The sequence below is a fragment of the Phlebotomus papatasi genome, chromosome 3, assembly GCF_024763615.1.
Source record: "Phlebotomus papatasi isolate M1 chromosome 3, Ppap_2.1, whole genome shotgun sequence".
In the NCBI taxonomy this organism is placed as follows: Eukaryota; Metazoa; Arthropoda; class Insecta; order Diptera; family Psychodidae; genus Phlebotomus; species Phlebotomus papatasi.
This window is the reverse complement of record NC_077224.1, coordinates 78,597,926-78,621,031: the sequence shown is the minus strand read 5'-3', so window position 1 is coordinate 78,621,031 and position 23,106 is coordinate 78,597,926. Positions and strand designations below refer to the sequence as shown.

Here is a 23,106-nt window from a genome sequence, read left to right as displayed (position 1 = left end):
CATCGTTTGAAGGTTCACTCTGTGCGAACCATGCCCACATTCCCCTAGATTCTGTTGGATTAACTTTCAATTTTAGCTTACAGATCTAAGGGGAAAGTCTTAATTGTCATTAATACTAAGCCGACGATGGACGATGAAAGTTACATACTCCCTTATTTTAATAAAATTAAATTTTTAAATTATGAATAAATTAATACATCTAACTCCGTATCCATCTAAAGAAAAATATGACAATATTTTTAATTGATTTGATTGTATTTATTGGAATTAGATGTCCTAAGATATCCATACTGGTGTACACTTTATATGAAACTTGTCCATCCCTATATTGAAAATCCAAAGGCTATGGGAGTTCATGCATGTCGTGGGGCAGGACAAACATCATCCAGTTAGTGAAAAACCCATTTAAATTTATCGTCCCAAAAGTGAAAAGGAGTTGGGGCCGAAGACATGGACTTGTCGCAGATTATTGTACAATAATTCGGATCAAGTGAATTCCAAAATAGTCTACACTGGCCATCCCCCAAGGGCCAAACGATCCGACTCCTTTCTGCGGCCGGAAGGGTTGCGATAATGATGCTCTGTCGTTTTTTTTTCACTGGCGACCCTCTATAGACTTCGTCATGCCCCAAAGAAGTCGTTATGGGGGAAATTTGTTGCTCTCCAAAAAAAGGGGACGAATGGCAAAGAAGTGTCATTTTGGGTGGGTAAATTGGTGGGTGGTAGGGGGTGAAATTGGGGCAAAATATGCTCAAAAAGGATCAGTGGGAAATTGAAACAAAGGGAGAGACAATAGAACTTTTTACCATTTTCTTCACTTATAGAAACCCATCAAATCCCTTCGATATTTTTGTCTTTTCGATGGGGTTGATGCAAGATTCAATTTTGAAGTCATTTATGCCACAAAAAGGGGCACTTTTGCAAAAGCCTGAGCACCGAGGAAACATTATAATATAAAACTTTTCTTTAGGGACAATCATGAAGTTCGTTCTGGATATTATTGCTCGAATTCAAAGAGAGAGTAGTTTGTTTAAATAATGCTTGGGTTTTCCAAGAATTGGAAAGGACTCAAAAGAAAATTCTAAAATGAATGAAAGGAAATATTCAATAGCGCAGTGATTGTGCTAAATTGATAAAAAATATACTTCAGGTAAAGAAATTTTTAAAAAAGCTGACTGAATTTTGGAATGTCCTCTTTCTGGCTGAAATCCCAAAAAAAAAACAAAATCTTAAAAGTTAAAATCCTAAATGTTCCAAACTAATGACTTAATTGGGTAATATGAAACTAATAATTTCCCAAAACATAGTAAATATTGCTTTGTTTCAACAAATGACACAAATAAATTCCCAAATTTTGGAATTTTGGGATTTCGACTCATTTGGGACTTTGGCATTCAGGATTTTGGCCCTTCTAGAATTTTGGCTTTCGGGATTGTGGCCGGGATCTGTGCTTTTTTTAAATTTATTTACTTCCTGAGTAGGAATTTTGTAACTCGATGAACGCTTCACTAGTGAATGATTCACTAGTGAAAGGTTCACGAGCTTCTCTTCAGGACTGCTAGGAAAGTTGTTCTGTTACTTTGCATGAAGCAAAGAGGGGAAGTGTGTTGAAATTTTTATTAAATTTAAGATTTTCATCAATATTTGAACTACATAACAATAGAAAATACTGGAATTGAGTATTAGAAATGATGTAGTGTTACTTTTCAAGCTGAGTATGGAAAAAAATTTCACTGGCTTCACCGAGTGATAATATCATCTTCAGCGAAAAATTGACAAGTGAAACGCATAACCTTATAGTGATCCCTTCACGTAAAGCTATCGTAAGTTACAGAATCTCTTTTGCTATCACTTCAGTGAAGCGTTCATCAATTTTGACAGATGATCACTTCACCGGGTTACAGAATTCCCCCCATGGAATGCTTTGACCGTCGCTTTGACCCCCCGAGACTGGGCACCAACGCTAAGACGGTGACGGCCGCAAATTTCTTTTTTAGAGGAATCGCCAATAAAGACGAAAACCCCTTAATAAAATGAAATGAAATGAGGAATGCTTTGAAACTTTGAACATTGAAAAAAGATCATAGAGACTACCTATGATAAAAAATCTAATGTCGCGATCTTTTTGTTTTACACATCGAATTTTGAAATTTTTGGCCTGTCATATTTTGCCCCAGGTTCCGTATTTATTTACTAGATACAAAATAATAAAAGAAAAAAATTGAAGTTTGATATATTTTTGAACTTTCAAAAGTCTTGTATATGCTTGAAAAAAAAATAGGTGACATATGAAATATAACCGATAACAAAATCTCTGTGCCAAAAATTCTATAGGGGAAAGTGGTCTGTCTTTGAATGCGGCAGCCTTTGAATTTTTCAATTTTTCTCTTATTTATCAAAGCAAAAATTCTATTTTGTGAACTAAAGCTAGTACTATTAACTATTTTCTATTAATTTCGATTAACAAAATGGATTTTTATGGGTCCGGCACACCTTTTAGATCAGGAAAATTTCATGAAATCAAAATTCGAATCCCTTTCTTTCTCACACATTTTGCGTGTGTCTATCTCATTCTTTCTCTCCAAATTCGATTGTGCTAAATTGAATTTGTTGTGATGTCTAAAAGAAGAAGAAGAGTGCGAAAGAATGAGATAGTCATATGCAAAGCATGTGAGAAAGAAAAAGATTCGAATTTCGATTTTAGGAAATTTTCTTGATCTAAAAGGTGTGCCGGAGCCATTAGCTTTGAAAAATAAGATAGAAATGGAAGCATTCAAAACTGCCGCGTTCAAAGGCAGACCACTTTCCCCTACTCCATTTAGAGAGCATATTGTCGGAGTAATAAGATTCAGCATACTGCGAAGTGTCGTTGACTTAGCCATCCATTTTCACAAATCACTATTGCAATTTCCTGACTTTCAGGATGCGGCAGTATCTTCTCAGGTGGGAACATCGTCAATAAAATAAACTTCTCACCTGTACAATTTGTCTGTGAAGAAAAATGCCTATACATAAAATAGAGAATCAGTATGTGATTTCTCGTCTGTAAAGCATTCTTGCAAAAGCAAATGGGGAGGTTGGTAGATGGGTGGCAGTGGAAGAATTGTAAGATAAATCACTTGACACACTCCACCCTCAATTTGAGGCAGCTCTTGGATGAATCCACCCCTAAATAGAGAGTGACTGAATGATATTCAGGGAAAAAGGGGTTATGGATTTGGTTGGTAGAAGCTATATACGCATTTGCTTGAGGATGAAAAATGGTGAATGGAAGAGAACATGAATTATTTTTATTACAATTCTGCAATGAGTGGGTGGGCTGAAATATGGTTTATTGGGGGAAAATATTAATCCCATCCGTTAGGCATTTTCTTCAGTGGAAAAATGGTTTTTGGAGAAAAGCCAAGTGCAGATGAACAAATTGAAGGGAATATTGTTTAAATTCCCTTCTGTGTCAATCTATTCTCATTTATTAAGGAACTTATACGCACCCTCAACACTCTTACAGAATCCTTCTTCACCAATAAATGCCTCGAGATTATCTTCAACAGTGTTCATGGTTAAATTCAAACGATTATACATCCTATTACTATAAAATACACGGAATTACTTAATTGTGGATTATTAAGCGCCTCCACTGATAAAACCGCGCCACCAATTTCCCTCCAAGATCATGTTCCATTTTGAGTCTTGTGGGTGCTTTTCACCATCCATCCCACCCAATTTCTCCATCGAGGGTGTGAATGGCACGGAGATAGAGAAGAGAAATGCTGCTGTTTATCAATTTAATTGTGGTGAATTGTTTGCAAAGCTCAAGCAAACACAGGGAGGACGTAAATGTGAATTGATTATTTGCTAGGGGAATCTTCCCAATTGTACACGATAATCAATTATCCAGGGAAAACCAAAGCCACATATTTTTTTTCTACATGGGTAGAGGAGACCTATATATTTCATTATCCCAATTCCTTCTTATCAAACCCACAATCATGAGACGATTAAATTCTATTTTGCCAAGGCACTTTGGTTGGGAGATTTGTCGTCAACGAAATAAATTCAGAGACTTGGAAAGAACTTTTAATAAAGAAAGAGGTTTCCAAGGTAAGAATTAATACATTAGTGAAATATATTTGTGCCGTCAATTAATCTTAAATACATGACGATGACACTGAAGGTTTCAATGCGGATTAAACTGTTGAAGATATATATTTACTCATATGTCAGAGTTCACTTAAGACAAATTTAATAAAAATTTAATGAAGTGTGACAGATGTTAAAAAAATGGGAAAGACGAGATATTTACTTTTAAGACACCGAAGAAACCTCCAGAATGTTTCGAAAAAACCTAGAAACCATTACAGGTATTTTACTGCTGGAACTCAAGGAGAGAGCAGTTATATATTCGTCTTTCTTTTCAACCGAAATTTCGAACCCGGTTGTATCGGTTTTCATCGGGAATAAATCGGTTAACTCTTTCGCGTCTTTAGGGTCATATATGACCCGGGGAAAAAAGTTTCTTTTTGGCTATTTACATTAATTGAAATCTAACTGGAGTCTTGAGAAAATGAGCCAAGAATCTTACATCCTTCTATTATGATGTCGTACACGAACAGATAGATTTCAATTAATGTAAATACCCAAAAAAAACTTTTTTCCCCGAGTCATGACATTACCCTAAAGACGCGAAAGAGTTAAGTACCGATTTTTTTTTTAAATTTTTAAATGGTTTTGTGGTTTATAAATCAATTTGATCTTTATTAGACCAGCAAGCACCAAAAGATCATCCGAAAAACTAAATCACGGAGAGTCCTATCTCGTGAGTTTGAACATTACGCAAAGCTGGTACGTTTTGCCATCTCTTTTTAAAAGGATATTTAAGAAAATCGAAGAAATTTTCTAATAAACCTTCAGAAGATTTTATAAAACCAAATTTTCATTTCTTTTTAATAAGAAATATTTTTTTATTAAGACATTTTAAAAAGAGATGTTTTCTTTTTAATAAGAAATAATAATTTACCGTCTGAGTAATTTCATTATTATTTTAGATAAACCCTAAGAGAATTTTCATCATTATCATTTTAGATTGTAGACTTATTGAATAATAAGTGAATTGGTATGGTATATTTTATCTTGAATTTTTAATAATATTTTTTTAGAAAGATAAAAATATTTACTGCCATCAATGCATTCGAAAAATACATTTTATAATATTTATAATATTGCAAAAAATATAATTCGCAATTACCGTCGTCTTAGTGCCTTGACAGACCTGTGGATTAGCCGAGAGATGGCTTAGTGTAATTATACTCGGCGTAATGATTAAACTTCATTTCCATCATTATCTACTAACTCGTCTTTCTGCTTAAGTCGTAAGTTTGTCTAGGGCATTAATGTTGATCGTCATTTTCCAAAATAAAACAGACAGAAAGCTATTTGGTGAATTTTTATTAAAAAAAACCTTACTATCTATTTTTTAAACTTTTTACTTTTCTGAAAGTCGTAATTTTCATTATTTTCAACAGAAAGTAAAACCTGGTATCATATTTAGTACTGGTATCATATTAATTAAATCGATTTCAATCGATGGACCTAGGGTCGGAGGAACGTCTGTTCGACAGGGAACCCCTATTGACACTTTTGTAAAAATGTTGAAAAATATTTAATGTATCTAGTAAAATATAAGCAATATAACGTTTTTCTGTAATATACCTTTTACTATAAACAGAGATGTTCAAATTTCATATCCCAAATGGTACAGAGTAGGGTGTCAATAGGTGCTGACACGAGTTCTTAAAGTGTCAATAGACGTTCCTTTCACCTTATTTAGTTTCCAAAAAATTATTGAGATAAAAGTAAATATTTAGTGATTAGTAATTTACTAATACTGATTTCTGATCATTATCTTAAAAGTAAAATGAACATATCTGAAATATTATTTTAATATTTATTGATTTCTCACAGTGTTGATAACCTTTCTTAAGAGCGCATTCCACAGAAATGTGAGAATTCTCACAAAAAGAAATTTGGTGAACAAAGTTATGAGATAAATAGGGACCTAATAAACTATACGCAACGTAAAAGGATTCCTTTTGCATCGAATCAGGGACAGGATACATGATTCAGTCTTGGTTTCGTTTATTCGAAAGTTTTCGGAACTATTCCTTAAAATAATTTTCATATGATAATTCCCGCAGTGCAATGTACTAATTCCAACCTCCTGGAGATGTATTATAAGTCCATATCAGTTGAGATCTCAGAAACTGAATACGTCAGTTAATTAAGCTGAAAGTTCAGAAGACTGTAATGAGAAAATCTTCCAACTAAGCTTCAAAGCAATTTTCGACTTTTACGATATAACTACTTCTATGGGCATTTTATTTATTTGAACTATTCGTAAGTGTTGTTGATGCTATATAGTGTATATGGGTTGGAATCAATAGATTGGCTCTTATTCAACAGTATAGTAAAAGTTTATTAGAAAAGCATCCTCCGTCTGTCTCTCAGATATCCAACTCAATAACATCCAAGAGTGGATTAGATTACTTTACTCGTATCTCTTAGTCAGACACACGTTCCAATCTTTCTCTCTACATTTGCCTCATTTTTCCCTTCCACCCACAATCCATTCTGCACTTTTTTTCTCTTAGTTTTTTTTCTGGGTTTTTCCCTTGCTATCCTTACTTGCTTTCGTGCACACTATTTGAGTTGTTTTTGCATCAAAAGGTAATCGTACTGTTCAATAAACTCCCAACCTAGTTACAGTTCACCCTTCGTTCTCTTATCAGTTTGGCATTTGGTCCATGAGACAAAAGTATCCAATGAACTGTTGCGCTGCCACCCCATCCCGCCGTATTGAAACTGTTTCAAGTCCATCAGCAGAAGCTTCTAGTAACTCGAGCGTGTGCGATAATTTCCAACACATTCTATGTGGAAAGCAAAAAAAAAAAAATAAAGAAAAACAATGTGGAAAAAACATCAAATGATAAAATAGATACATTCTCATCTTACAATTCTGCCCCGAGGTAGCAACGGAAAAATCTTGGTTGGACTTAAAGAAGATTTTCATTAAAATCTGATGGCACCTCTATTCCTTCCAGCTACTCTTTCACAGCAAAATAAGCTTATTTCTCTGGTTATTTATGGTCTTTGCCTTGATTAGACAACTCAACTGGTTTTATTAAAATTTTATATCTTTTACTGTATACTTTCGCGAGAACTAACTTAATTTGTTGCCTCTACCTTGTCAGTAATTTACCAAGAAAACGGATATGAATGGGAGAAACTTTTCAGCAACAAAGAATATTGGAGGGTGATTGTTTTGAAATTAATATTACCTTCGAAAGTTTCCTGATTGGTCTTAAAACTTTCCAATAAACTTTTAAGAGCAAAGAATATTACAAATCGTCCTGTTAAGCTTGGTGATATCTTTAATTCAATGTAGTTCAAAGTTAACGTAGTTTGATTCAATTCAAACTTATTTACTTAAATTGCAGTGAGTCACCCTTAAAAATAAATTTAAAAAATGAATATGCAGCTGGCTGACTTTGTAGGTAGTAATTTTCTCGTTATCACTTTACTTTTCGTGGGTATTTATCACCGAAAATTTGTAGAATAAGTCCCATATATATATATATATATATATATATATATATATGTATTCAAAGTTTACATATCCTAAAGTCATGAACACGTGGAACTGCTCGAGCTCCCTGTGAATAATGAATTCATTTACTTAGCCCTACTCCAAAATGGATTGATACATATTGAATGAATAAATGAAATTTGATTATGAAATCGATTTTAAAAAAATCATACTGAGTGTTGAGAAATATTAATCTTTTATCAGCAAAAACCGAAATGTTTATACGTAAAAGAGCCAAATTTACAAGATTTTCCTAAAATTATTTGAAAAAAAGTTGAAAGATGGAATTTTATTCCTTTTTTTTAAATCAAATCAGAGGTTTATCCCGCAGGGGAATTCTGTAACGATATGACAATGTCATATGACAAATTTTCGTGGTAAATTCAGAATAACATTATAACCCAGTGAGCATCGAATGGCCATTACAAGGAGCTCTGTGAAGCTTTCAGCAACTTATATGATTATAATTTTGATTAATATTTTGAATTTACCTCATTAAAATTTTTAAATTTGTCATATGACATTGTCATAGTGTTACAGAAATCCCCTACTGATCAAATTAAAAAAAAAACACATGCATAGATGTAGTCTTATTAAATCAATCTTGTACCAATAAGGGAGGGGGGATATCATTTGAAATAGGTATTTTCTCCTATTTTTAAATGGAACTAGAATATAACATCATATAATTTAATGCCGGAAACCAATTGCGAAGCTAAAGTACATTATGACAAAGCTCAGTTCCATTTTTAACCCTTTAAGGACGATTGGGACACCGGTGTCCCATAACCAAAATATTTTTTATGACTACCTAAAGTTATTTTTTCCTTATGTTTGTACGTAATCACAAAATAGAAAGATGAAGGAGTATAAGATATTTTTTGGAAGTCTCCACCTATTTGCTATATAGTAAATTTTTAAGCTAAAGACGCATTTTTAAATTTTCATAATGAAATTTAATTTGAAATATTTTTTATACTTCCAATTTTTTTTAAGCAAAACTGTTTTGGGAAAAGAAACTACAATAGTCAAACATAATATTTTTCATTATATTGAAAATTATCATTTATTGGTATTATCAGAAAAATTACATAAATTTTTAGGCTATTTTTGTCCCTATCGTCTATAGAGACAAAAAATACACCAAATCAAACTCTGTTGGCTTTTAGAAGGCCAGATATAAGGCCTTTTACTGGTTTTGTTCATTGGTTTCATTTTCATTGCTGATTTTCGGTAAGCGAAAACTGTCTCGTCATTAAAGGGTTAAATAGGAGAGAAAAGTTCTATTTCGAAAGTGCCCTTAATCAAAGGAAAATAGATACAGTGCCCTTATAAAGCAAAAAAGACTAAATTTGAAGTTTTTAAAATATTTATTACTGTAATATTTTAAAAGAGAATAACTTATTATCATAATTTAGTTTAAAACTTTATGGATCGGAAAGATTTTAAAAAGACCTTATTTAATCCCGTTGAAGGAAAACATGGGAAAACTTCGTACTTTAGAGATCTTTGTATTATTGTATTGTTTTATAATGCGTATTTTTATTAATTTTTTATCGAAGATCCTATGAAAAATTTATAAATAGTTTATATTTAGCTTATTTCCTTAAAGCTTAAAAAAGTTGTTTTTCTTTTAAAATCAGAAACATATTTAACATATCTTTTTTTAGAAGAATTACATTATTCGTTTTTATAAATTTATTATTTAATAAATATTAAGTATTATTGAAATAAAAATTTTGATCTTTTAAACATCAAAATGTCAACAAATTGTTTTTCAATAGCAATATTTCTATATATTTTCCTAGTGACTTTTCACACTTTGGCGTGATTTTAAATACAAACTTTTCAAAAAGAAATGATGTTTTTCACCAATAAATTGAAAGGAAGTATCTTGCAATAAGCATAAAAATATTCTTAGAATTTAACTGAAGCGTTCATTTCGTGCACTTTCAGGTTGATACTGTCAACATAGAGAAAAATTGCTGATGGAAAACTTTCTTGGGAATGCAAATACCTTGACATTCTGTCAATATGCTAATAAATATGTATATCGTTTTGATTTTTATTTGTACCACTTGCAATTAAAGCAATTTTCACTATCAATCATACAAGTATCAATTAGTGGATTAATTGCAAAATAGGAGCCAACAATGTACAAAAGAAGCCTGTTAAGTAACGTTACATGATTGAGGAGGAGGTCAAGCAATTGCAGAGCAGCGAGGGAAATAAATAATTAAAGAAAGGGGTACAGTTAGAACCGGAATTGCGTGTGGAAATAATTTTCTTCAGAAATCCCCTTTCTCACGTCAGTATGTAAATATTTGCCATAGCCCATATTTGTGTTATAATAGAAAAAAAAATTATTTTCCTTTGAAAAAAGTCACTCATTCACCTTTTTTAGCTTAAAGATTGGATAAAGTAACTTGTAGCAATTCATCGTAAAAAATGAAAAATGAAGAACAATAAACCAGAGAATAATTCATAAACAGAAAAAAATATCTAAAATAGGGCGTCACGATTAAAGAGGGAGTGACATAATAGTTTCAAATGTAAGTTTATTTGATACGAGTTTTGATTCGCAGTTGGTACGAGTTGTAGATTTGGCCAATTTATTTTTAAATGAAAGCCCACTATTATATTAATATGCATCTCGGGTATTCACAATATATTCGTAGGAAAATTATTTTCCATTTCTTCATTGCACTTTTCAATTTTTTCTCCTCACTTATAGAGATTGTCTAATCTATTTCCATTGCAGGAGAAAGGAGTGAATGCAAATTACCATGCATCTCATTTGCATGATTATCATATAATTTAATGTAGAACACTTCGTAAAATTTTCTACTCAAAAATACACTGAAATAGTAAAATTAATATTAGCAGTAGACTCAACATACTTGTGAAATGTTCAATTTGAAAATTTTATTGTGACACTGGCATAGTGTCAGTTACATTTAGTACAATTTAGTAAGAGTATATAAACTAAATTGAAGCGAAAAAAAAAGAACGAAAGTATTCGATATCGAAATATTTTCCACTAAAATATATTTCAGTGTGATGGCTGCATTATAGTACAAATAAATATTTCCTGAATATTGTACCAACAATATCTTCCGATTGGCTCCTTCAGGAAATTGCTAAGAAATTGCTCTAACAATTCCAATAATATTCAGTGGTGTTTATTTTCACCTGCAGGTTCGATTGCCGCCCTAAGACTGACGGAAGTTCGCATTCCCAATCACACCGTTCGAGGAAGTACAGCACGTCTGGAGTGCCACTACGAGATGGACGGAGAAGCCCTTTACTCTGTGAAGTGGTACAAAGATGGCAATGAGTTCTATCGCTACGTACCAAGGGATATGCCTCCGGTGCTTATTTTCCAACTACCTGGCGTCTCAGTCGATGTAAGTTGCTGAATATTTAACGATATTAATTCAATTTACCACAGAAGCGACACGCCCCAATGGGGCTCTATTGCAAAAATAAATTCCCACCTGGAAATAGCTTCAAAGTTCTTTGCATGAAAACAACCCCATTCCCACGTTTATCTACGTATATTTTCACCCTGAAATTTGTTATTCTTTGCATTTTATTTACGGTCGATAAAGGCCCTAAATCTCAGACTATCTGTATTTAGAATTTAATGAAAGTATAATTTCTAATTAAGATTTGAAAGATATTTTTAGATCATAGCTATTGTAGAACATTTGAAATAAGATTGGAACGAACTTCAGCTAAAAAAATATTGTTTTTAATAATTCATGTAATTATTTTTCTCTAAGAAGGAAAATTATCCAATTCGAAGTCGAATTTGGCAATGAAACTTCATATACCTCTGAATCATGATCCAAAGAATTCATTGGTGATATCGACTTAAAATTCGAAACATTCTTGTTTGTTTGCCTCTACGGTAATATCAAAAGGGTCAAAAAATGCATTATTTGGGCATAGACTCGAAATGAAAACAGTTAGGGGAATGTTGGCATGGTTCGCACAGAGTGAACCTTCAAACAACGCAAATTTTGTCTTTGTTAGCAAAGAGCTAGTTCGTCATTTCTTAGCCATAAGATAGATAATTATTAAGGTCATGAGACGAGATGAGTAATTGTAAGTCAAGTCTTTTCAAACAACGAGAAAATTCGCTTCGTTTGAAGGTTTACTCTGTGCGAACCATGCCTACAGTCCCCTAGCGGATTAAAATGTCAAATCGATCCAAGTAATTAAAAACGATCTTACTTTTCTATCCAAGTCCTTCTTCTTTTCCCAAAAACACGTTCTTCAGGACATTCCAAAACTGAGACAAGTGTGCACGTTTTTGTATAACTATGTTTGGGAAACTTATCCAACTGGACATTTCGTCCATACATGCTGATAACCTTGAAACCTTACTTTATTTTTTCTCAAGTTCAAAGGTCACCTTTGATGTGTTAGTAAATTTTATTACAATCTGAGATATCTTGAAAAGCATATTTTTGGATGAAAAGGAGTGAGATGGGAGGAAAAGTAATATCATATCTTGGGTCCCTGGGTGGACTTATAGTGGGATCGGAAACTCCCCCAAACCACTATCACTCGCTATTTATAGCGTCTACATCCAAAAGATTCCGTTTGACCTTGTCGTACGGAATGAATAACAAATTTTTCGAATTCCAGAACTATCATTAGTGGGTATACGAAGTTTGATCAAGCAATTCAAATTCGATTTGAAGGCGATTGGAGGCCTTTCCTTATAAATAGTCTGGACTCTGGCAGGAGTTTTTTGGTCATCAGTGACCCATTTGTCTTTAAAGGGTTAAAAACATTAAAAAAATTAAATGATAGGTCTTAGTCTTGTGCTTAAAATGTTTCCGCATTAGGATTGTCATGGTTACGTCTGACGGAAGTAAATTTGAACTTTTTTGACTATGTTTTTTTTTGCGATGAAAAATATTGATCTCGTTGGCCCCTTGTAAGTTATCAACAATTTTAAATAAATTTAAATTTCAAGAAATTTTTGATATTCTTTAAAACAATGACTTCAAAACAATTTCGTGTAATAATTTTTCTTGAGTTCTTGGTGCGAAAAATGACATTCAAGGGCTTGCATTTAACTGTATGCTATGCCTTTAAAGAGTTATGTCCTAGGCAAACGTACGTCTTAAGCTGAGTGAGAGACAGCTTAATGTCAAAATCAAAATACTACCTTCCCATTGGTTTCCCACTTACTGAGTCGTTCCTCGTATTAAGCCAAGAGACGGATTAGTCACAAAGTGACGGAAATGTAATTTGATTTTTGATTATAATTACGTTAATCCGTTTCTCGGATTCAGCTGTAACTATGTCTAAGGCATTAAAAGTCACTTTAAACGAAAAAGCAGTCAATTCAAGAAAACATAAAACATAAAAAAATTTAATTTATATTTCAGCTCTAAAGTAATTATAAATACATTTACGTTACAATTTTCAAAACTAACTGTTTGGACCTGATTTTTGGAAATCTTTTTTTTTTTTTAACTTAAAGTAGATTGAGTAGATTTATCTGGCCAGCAAATTAATAATTTGATCACAAAAAAAACACAAATAATTTGGACACAATATAATCTAAATTAGTCGATAATATCAAACCGAAAGAATATTTATTTCACTATTCGTAAACATTCAAAATTTTTGATCTACGTTTTAACAGATCTCTATTAAGGACAAATTAAAGTAAATAACATTAAGTAAAATTAATTTCAATCGAAATTTCATATACAATAGAGTCTCGCTATAGTCCATATTTGGTTCCAGATTTGACACTTGGGTCGCACTTGGGTCCATGTCATTTTTTTAAATTATCAACGACTTTTAGTATTGAAATTGCTCGACGGCTTCCACTTTCTTTGCGATTGTGGTACTTGTCCTCGCTCTCTTCATTATGGATCACAATTATCACAACTACGCAATTAAGTTTGGCAAAAATATTAAAATAATTATGATAACATTTCATGTCGCGTACTAAAAAAACATAACCTATCTTAAAATCAGTGTTTTGAAATCAACGGTCGATAAATTGTGGGCTATAGAGATAGAGCGATGGCCTATAGCGGGACTCTACTGTATTTATAATTTATCTATAGTGATAAACACTGGAAGGATTCATACTGCATAGATGTACTCACGTTGCTAAATGAAATAAAATTCAATTTAAAAATATTAGTGGAATAAATTTTCTGACTGAATAAAAATGTCGCATTAATTCGTTTATTTTAGCTTTATCTTTCAATTAAATGATCAAATCAATTATACTAATATACCTATGATGTTTTTTATAATTATATTTTATCTATTTAAATATTTGCTTTATTATATATTTGTAAGCGTTAATTACACGTTTATGGCTATTTATGCTGTTTATAGAATAAAAATTCAATTTTAAGATTTAATTCAATTTAGTATTTTAAATGTTTGATACCTTTTTGGTGTCTATTTTAATGACATTTTGGTTTGTATACGGCGGTACATAATTTCTCAGATATTGGATTTTTTTAAATGATTTTAATAAAATTTATTTACAAAATGTTTTTAATTAAACATTTTTGTCATAGAATGAAAGAAATTTTTAATTAAATATTCAATTGAAAAAGAGTTTTATAAATGGTTTATTTACATTTGGATAAAAGTAAATAAATATGCGAGAGGGGTGGAGGCAATTTTACTCATACAAATAACCTTTGTAATTTTTTGGACAAATTATTGATATTGTTGAACTGTGCTATATATTTTCGGGTATCAAAAATCCAAAAAAAAGCGAATAGAACATAATTAAAGCTTGAATGGAGTGTATATTGAACTGACCCACTTACCGCATTTACCCCTTCTCGATATCGACTGCTGAATTTCAGGAATGGGATATCTTTCCATTATTTTTATTAAATTTATGTCCAACAGAGTGTGTGCGTTGATATTATTTGAAAGTTGTACTTTAATGTTCGACTTGGTATTGCACTTTCACAGCTTCACAATTCAACGGATACTCTGGTGGTGCTGCAGTCAGTAAACTTGTCCGCATCCGGCAGATACAGATGTGAAGTATCCGCAGAAGCACCCTCCTTCCAAACAGTCTCCGACCATGGCGATATGATAGTTGTTGGTAAGTTTTCTTTTGACACTAAATTCAACCACAAGTGTTGCTTTCACATATTTTGATGCTCGAGAGAAACAACTTTACGAAAAATCACCACCATCATAATATAATTTTAATGTGATTGTTGGCAACGACGACCCTTTTGTGTTATAAAGTTAATGTTTCTGAATAGAGCTTGTATCTTCATTGGCATTTATCAGCTTCGTCTTTTACTGCTTTTCATGGGATTTCGAGAAAGGAAAGAAAATAAAACTATTATCGCATCCCTTTGAGAATCTTCAACTCTTTGAAGAATTTCTTTTAAATCCAACATGCAATATTACTCACAAGACCATTTAATCAAATATAAGTTTAGCTTCTGCAATACTATTCTCAAACATTAGAGATTACTATGAATAGTCTAAGAAAATTGCATTGGATGGCCGAGAAATTTCAATACATCTCTTTAAAAACGTTTCAAATTTTTCAATACAGTAGAGTCTCGCTATAGTCCATATTTGGTTTCAAATTTGACACTTGGGTCGCACTATAGTCCATGTAATTTTTTAAAATTATCAACGATTTTTAGTATTGAAATTGCTCGACGGCTTCCACTTTCTTTGCGATTGTGGTACTTGTCCTTGCTCTCTTCATTGTGGATCACAATTATCACAACTACTTAATAAAGTTTGCCAAAAATATTAAAATAATTATGCATGTCGCATACTAAAAAACATAACCTAACTTAAAATCAGTCTTTTGAAATCAACGGTCGATAAATTGTGGACTATAGAGCGATGGCCTATAGCGAGACCCTACTGTACTTAGCTTTTAATAGAACTTACAAAAAATCAAATTGTCGTACATTGAGAAAAAACGGGGGTGCGATTAACTTTTTTTCCTCATAACTTTAATACTTTTTAGGTGTAAAAATATATCAACATTTTTTAATGTTAATTTTACACCTTTTTAAGTGTGAAATTAACATGAAAAAGGGTAACTTTAACCCCCAATACACCTAAAAAGGGTAATGTTTACACCGATTTCGGATCAATACTGCAGGGTAAAATTAACATTTCCGAAATGTTATTTTAACTTTTTCGGATTTCTCTCACTCAGTGTAGGTTTTTAAACAGACTTTTTGAAAAACTACATGAATTATTGGGGTTGTGAATTTTAGCACAGAACTCTTTTAAACATTTTCAAGAAATTATAGGTTCTTTAGTTTTTAAGATTATCTGTGAATGGTAAAATCCCTACATATGAGTTTCAGACAGGAGGTCTAGTTCATTTCCTGAAGGTCCCGAAATTTTAAATAACAAACAATAGGGTCGGAGGAACGTCTGTTCGACAGGGAACCCATATTAACACTTTTGCCAAAATCTTGAAAATAATTTAATGTATCTGGTAAAAAAAAGTAATATAATGTTTTTTCTGTAATATACCTTTTACTATAAACAGAGATGTTCAAATTTCATATCCTAAATAGTACAGAGTAGGGTGTCAATAGGTGCTGACACGACTTCTTAAAGTGTCAATAGACGTTCCTTTCACCCGATAATTAGTTTTTCTAGATTCTATATAATATCATTTACCCTTAATATCCAAATAATTTTCAAATTTTCATTCCAATTAATTTTCAAAGTACAAATTTTCCCAAAAAATATTGCGTGAAAAGCAATTAAAGAAGTCAAGCCACATGTCCATACACTACGTCTGAATCCTGTAATATCTTGATCTTGACTGCCTTATCTAAAATATTTAATAAAATGCAATTAATAGACGTTTCTAGTTAATCTTGCCTTTTCTATAAGGATTATATGATATAGGTCATGATTCAGGATACGATTCCTCAAAATGCCTATGGGTGTATTTCTCGGTGGCAGCCAAAATCTCGAAAGCCAAAATTCCGAAAAGGCCAAAATCCCGAAAGCCAAAATCCCGAACGCCAAAATCTCGAAAAGGCCAAAATCCCGAAAGCCAAAATCCCGAAAGCCAAAATCCCGAATTTTCAAAATCCTGAAAGGGATGAAATTATATAGAAGAAAATGTTTAGAATAATTTCCTAAAAGACACAGAAGATTTCCCTTTGCCTCCAGCAAGCGCAGGTACAATCGTGGGAGTAGCTGTGACACTTTTGAGAATTCGGGATTTTGGCTTTCGGGATTTTGGCCTATTCGGGATTTTGGCTTTCGGGATTTTGACGTTCGGGATTTTGACCGGGACCCGTATTTCTATATATTTTTTCAAACATTTTCTTTTAGTAGGGGAGACTGGGGTAAAAAGTCACAAAACGGATATTTTATTTTTTTACAAGCTACCCGAGCGCTTCAGAAATTTTTAATTAATGCAGATTTATAGGAAATTTACCGCTCTACAACTTTGTGGAAGTAATTTTTGCTCTATTTTGTAAGGAAATACGTTCATTGAGTCGATTTCTAAAAGGTGATTTTGTGACCATTCCCAAAAATGCTGGGGCAAATAGTATCAGGCATGGGGTAAAATTACCACATTTTGATACGCTTTATTACGGGCTCCCGTAACTTTAAAAAATACCTAGACTAGATGACATATTTGCATAGGATATTTATTTCTCTACACCTCTGTGCAACAGATTTTTTCCTATCTGAACGAGAAAAGCATTTTTAAAGTTATTTTCCAAAGTCTATTTTTGGCAAGAAAATTCTATTCAACCATTCTGAAAAGGCGAAAATGGCGAATTGAGCGAGATGCATTTGACGAAATCTACCGAAGAGTTGCCGAGTAAACGTCACTCAAGTGAAAAATATAAACAAATTAAAAAAAGGAAGAAGTGTCTAGTACAAAATAGAGTTTTTTTTCATACAATATGGCATTCAATTTAACTGTGTGGGACAAAGGAAGGACTTTCCAGAGGTCTCAAAGTTTTGTGACTCAGAAGCTCTGAGCGATGTAAGGGGAGAATAAAGAGAAATTGGTGAAATGAAAAAAAAAAATTTATTGTGTTTCTGTTGGCTGGTATCGAACTATCTCAGATCCTGAGATATTCCAGTGGTTTTTTCAGCAGTTCCATTTAGTTGCTTAAATAATTTCTTGCCTTGTTGTTCGTGTTTTGACTTCTGGTGAATTACAATATAACACCCTGACATTGCATAGCTTTCCGGATAATGCGGTTCCTCAAGAGTTTGTTCAGGGTTGTTTATTGGAGCAGTTGGAACATGAAAATGTCATAAAATTTTACAATTGACCTCACTAGAACACCACTTTCCAATAAAATTGCAAATTGTGTGACTCATACAAAATAAACAACAAGCGACGACACATGAGAATGAATGACGTTTCTTTTCGCAGTGAGACATCAGGAATTGCTTCGGTTTTTGTTACTTTCTGCCCCATACCTTTTGATACTTTTTACCCGAAGTGGTCATTTTTAATAAAAAGATTTCTGGAGAGAAGGATATTTGGAAAATGCTAAAACGGATAGTGGATTCGTACTCAGGGAATGCAAATCATTTAGGAAATATTCCCAAGTGCATCAATTTTGGAAAATAAGTAGGTAATAATTGATATCTCTTGTAAGGAAAATATTTCAAAAACAAGCCTAAAAATTTCAATATTTTTTATTTTATAAATCCCCTGTTAGAATTCTGAGAAATTTACGACATTGAATAAGGTCCATGGCAGATATCTAAGGAAAAAATTTTAAGCCGCTATCTCTTTTATCTTGGAAGATATTGAATTATGAAATTTTCGAATTGTGACTTTTTACCCCAGTCTACCCTACTACAGAGTCCGCTCTTTAATCCGAATCGGCGTAATCCGAACGAGTTATCGACGGTTACATTCAAAATAATTTTGAGGTCATGCATACATTCAGCAATGAAAATGAATTATCTTGTGAAGTTTTTGTTTAATAAATCAAGTATAATAGTATTATCTAATTATGTCTTTTTAAGCTTCTTTAAACTTTTATTCTTATTCTACAAAAAAAAACTTATATTATATTTTTGAGACGTTGAACAAATTCAAAAAATCCGGCCGGATTACGAAGCAGACATCTGTCATATTGTCTTCCAATCATCCGGATTAGAAAGCGGGCACTGTATGTCAACAGCAGCTTTGTTTTTTTTTTTAATTGCTATAACTCATTCCATCAACTATCTCGAAAATTATATTTTTGAAGTAAGTTCTGTGCTAAATTTAGTACACAATCCTTTTTCTCTATACACTAGAAACTATCTTCGTCAAAAATTTCCCTAAAAAAAATTCTGACGTTTCTGCTTACAAGGATAAGGGAAATTTTATTTAAAAAGGCATTTTTTAAAGAAATCAAAGAAATTGCTCCTAGTGTGTAGAGGCCATTAGTAAATAATAAGCATAATAAAATTTTTTAATCTTTATTGTTGGAGACAACCCTATAAGTTTCGTTTGCTTACCTACCATTTGATCTTTAAATCTGCATATATTAAGAAGGAAATCACTTTAGAACTAAATACAAATTCCTGTTCCAGTTTTCTTTTTCTCTGGCCATTTTAAACATTAAATTACCTTAAGCATATTTTCTAACATTGTAATCTTAAATTTACTCTTAAATTTTCTGTACTAAATTTAGCTTTTATTTTTATATTGTCTTAAAATAAATATATTTTTTTAACTATGCAGTCTGGAACTTCTCTATTGTTTTTCTTATACTCCATTTATTAAACAGTAAATACATTTTTTCGAAATTTTAAGTCCAAACCCTCGTACGGTTATATTTAGTACAAATTAAAAAAAAATGTTTTATTTTCTAATTTTTAAATTGTGCTTTGTCGTAGTGGGCGTATTTATTTCTTTCTTATTACTTTAATATGTTACATCTTGTGCTATTTCATTTTGTATCTTGAGTACTAAAATAAATTTTAGTACAAAACGATCACCTAATATTTTAAATTTTCATTACTCATTTCCCTACTATCGAATTTCAAAAGAATCTTTGAAAATCTTTTGTGTTGAATTAAGAATCGTGTACTAAAATTAATTACCTGGTTATTAAGTTTTTATTATGTGACAAAGCCATGTAACTTTGTGCTTTCCATATAATAAACATATAAATTATCATTATTTAACATAATAAAAACTGGAAATTTTTCATGATATTGCCTCCTGTCCCTAATACACCTCTTGCAACTCTTGAAGAATCAGTATAAAACAACGAAAATGAAATGGAAGAGTTAGTGGGAAATAAATATAACAATGTTTCACACAACTTTTACGATTTTGATATCTTTTGATGTAAAATTTAAGAGATAGATAAAAGCTTTCTCAAAATTATTTGCTGCTGAAACTTCTTGATGTCTTCCTCTGCATTTTCTCTTAAACCGCAAGATTATGGGGTGGAGTTTCGGGGATAGGAAGAAGGTCTCTTGAGGGATGAATTGAGTGAAGTGTTGATCATAAGGAACATAACTCGTTGAAAGATTCCAACCCCTTATTGTTTCTTTTTTGCTTGTGAATGTATTTTCAACCCTTTTCCTCCTCAAGAACAAGAACTCATACTCTTGCCTCTTGCTCACTTATTCAGAAATTTTGTGGATGCAGGGAAAAAGCTCTTGTCACTCTCTCTCTCTCTCGACACATTCCTTCCTTCTACAAGCCCATGGACCAGTAGTGCGCCCATCTAAGGATGAAAGTATGAGACATGGATGTCTGATGGGCTGATGTATGGGGTGCGGGGGATTGAATAAAGGTATTGTGCTGAAATTCCAACCCCATTTCTGTTGTGTATCGTCTATGAAGCCAAGAAAAGCCACCTACTTGGAACCATCTACCTTACACTGAGAGAAAAAAGCTGTTGGTATTTTCACTAATTTATAGAATTTTTCTAAATAGATATTTTCATCTACTTAAAATATGATTTCTTACCTTTTTAGCATTAAAACACTGTGCAACGATGATTTTGTCCCTGGGTTCTCATGCTATTTTTTCTATTGCTAGGGTCAAATGATTTACGAAAATACTTATCATTTTGATTTCATTTGGATTTTGCGCCTGGTATTTACGAAAAACGGTTTTTTTCCGTTTTTTGATACTTGGGTGCCTATATCCCCGAATCTGCTGAACCGATTTATTTCTCACTCAGGAATAATTTGTTCTCCTTTAGATGCCCGATAAATCCTCTGAACAGATGAAGTTCGTACAACCGACACCAGCGGCGCTGTAGTCCCATAAATGTCAGAAAACATGTAAAAATCGAAATTTGTAGCAATTTTGAGCAAGAATATCTCGAAAACTAAAACTATCTTTAACAATCTGATTTATGGGTTTGATAGAGAATTTAATCAGCTACATTTTCGTTCATGTACAACTTTTTGCTCAGATTATTTTTTAGCCTCGAAATAGAGGTTCAAACGAAAAATGAGCATTCAGCCAACTTAATAAATCCTTCACAATTTCGAGTGTTATTGCTTTCTTTCCTCGCAATTAGGCAGTACAAGCTTTTATTATATTATTTAATACTTAAATATCGATATTATGGTGATTTTTATATGACATTTTAAATTTTTAAATATTATTTTATTACTTGGAAACTTGTATAAAACTTTAACATATGTGATATACATAAAGTAACAATTACAAGTTCAAAAACTAGTTTTAGATTTATTTCGACGAAAATCACGTAATTATGAGGTTAAAATTGTAGGATTGTAGATAAATATAGGATTTTTTTTAAAGAATTATAAAAAGAAATGAATTTAGAAAAAGGATTTTTTGCAAAGTTTCCATATGTAACTGGTATGTAAAAGGTAAAATAGATACTTATTGATTCTAAAACGTAAATTTAACAAGAAATATTCTTTTAAATATTTAAAATTTTGCAATATGCAGTTAATATGCCTTTTTTGTAATAATCTTTTGAGATTGAAATAACACTGAAATCTTACTGAAGATATTGTTTGAGTTATTACCCTGTATTATATCTAAACACATTTTATAATGCAATAAGTATTAATAAAGTCTTACAACTGTAAGAAAAGTGAAAATAATACTCTGGGTTATCTAAACTTGAAAAGAAAAAGTCAAAATTTGCGAAATAGTTAAGTTTTTCTTTAGTTGGCTGAGTGCTCGGTTTTCGTTTGATCCTCAATATCGAGGTTAAAAAATAATCTGAGAGAAAAGTTGTACATGAACGAAAATGTAGCTGATTAAATTCTCTATCAAACCCACAAAACAGATTGTTAGGGACAGTCCTAGTTTTCGAGATATTTTTGATCAAAGTTGCTAAAAAGTTCGATTTTTCCATGTTTTCTGACATATTTGTGTCTACAGCGCCCCTGGTGTCAGTTGTACGAACTTCATTTGTTCAGAGGATTTATCGGGCATGTAAAGGACAACAAATTGTTCCAAAGTAAGAAATAAATCGGTTCAGCAGATTCGGGGATATAGGCACCCAAGTATCAAAAAACGGAAAAATCCGATTATTCGTAAATACCAGGCGCAAAATCCAAATGAAATCAAAATGATAAGTATTTTCGTAAATCATTTGACCCTAGCAATAGAAAAAATAGCATAAGAACCCAGGGACAAAAAAAAAGTTTGAAATTGTTGCACAGTGAAATGGCAGAACGGTACACTCTGAAAAGAGCTCTGTGGAAACAGCTCTTAATTTAGTTCTTGAAACAAGAACGGGCATTTGTGTGTTGGGTTAAAGACTATTTTACTTGAAGTAAAGCATTTATTTTAGAATATGCTTTGGCTCAAGTACGTACAGTCTTTGAATTTTCACAGATGGAAAAAATAGTCTCTAGAAGAATTTTAAGTACTGAGAAGGTCTTGGAGCAAAGCATATCGAGTTTTGATTCCAGTATCAGATTTTCTCTGCTGTATTGCAACAAAATTGACGTACACTCATAATGAAAAAATGCAATTGAATTTCACGTTTTTTTATTTAATTATCACCGTATACACCTTTTATTCTATAATTTTAAATTCATAAATTTTCTTTTAAAATCTAAAAGTGAAATTAATCAATTTTTGTCTAAATAAAGACTCACACTTGGGAAGATTTTTTTCCGTTCGACTATCAATGAGCAAGGTGCCCGACATGTTTGCAGTTTTTTTTTTGACGGGAACCACCTCGCAAAAATCTTTTGAATATTTCACTATATAAGTTTTCTAAATAAAAAATAACTATCACACAACACTCCAGAGACACGAGCGAGCTTGTGAGACACAATGTTTTATTTTTCAGTAAAAAATATTTTTGTATTTTTCGAGCATTCATTCACCTAATTTTCGCAAAATCCTTGTCGGCACTGTATTTTTTTGAATCACAAGACACTTCACTACTTATAGAGGCTTCTTCCACAGTTTTTCACTATAATTTCATTGAGAAAACTCGCGAAAACAATCACAACTT

General features: G+C 32.1%; 1 protein-coding gene across 2 annotated transcripts in view; it reads left to right on the top strand.

The window, feature by feature from the left end:
- LOC129805900 (uncharacterized) overlaps positions 1–23,106 on the top strand; it is a 285,445-nt gene that overhangs the window by 226,351 nt on the left and 35,988 nt on the right. For both annotated transcript variants that reach the window (XM_055854140.1, XM_055854141.1), the window contains exons 2-3: positions 10,841–11,049; positions 14,621–14,756. In XM_055854140.1, the coding sequence (XP_055710115.1) occupies positions 10,841–11,049; positions 14,621–14,756 (345 nt within the window). The remainder of the gene's footprint in view (positions 1–10,840; positions 11,050–14,620; positions 14,757–23,106) is intronic.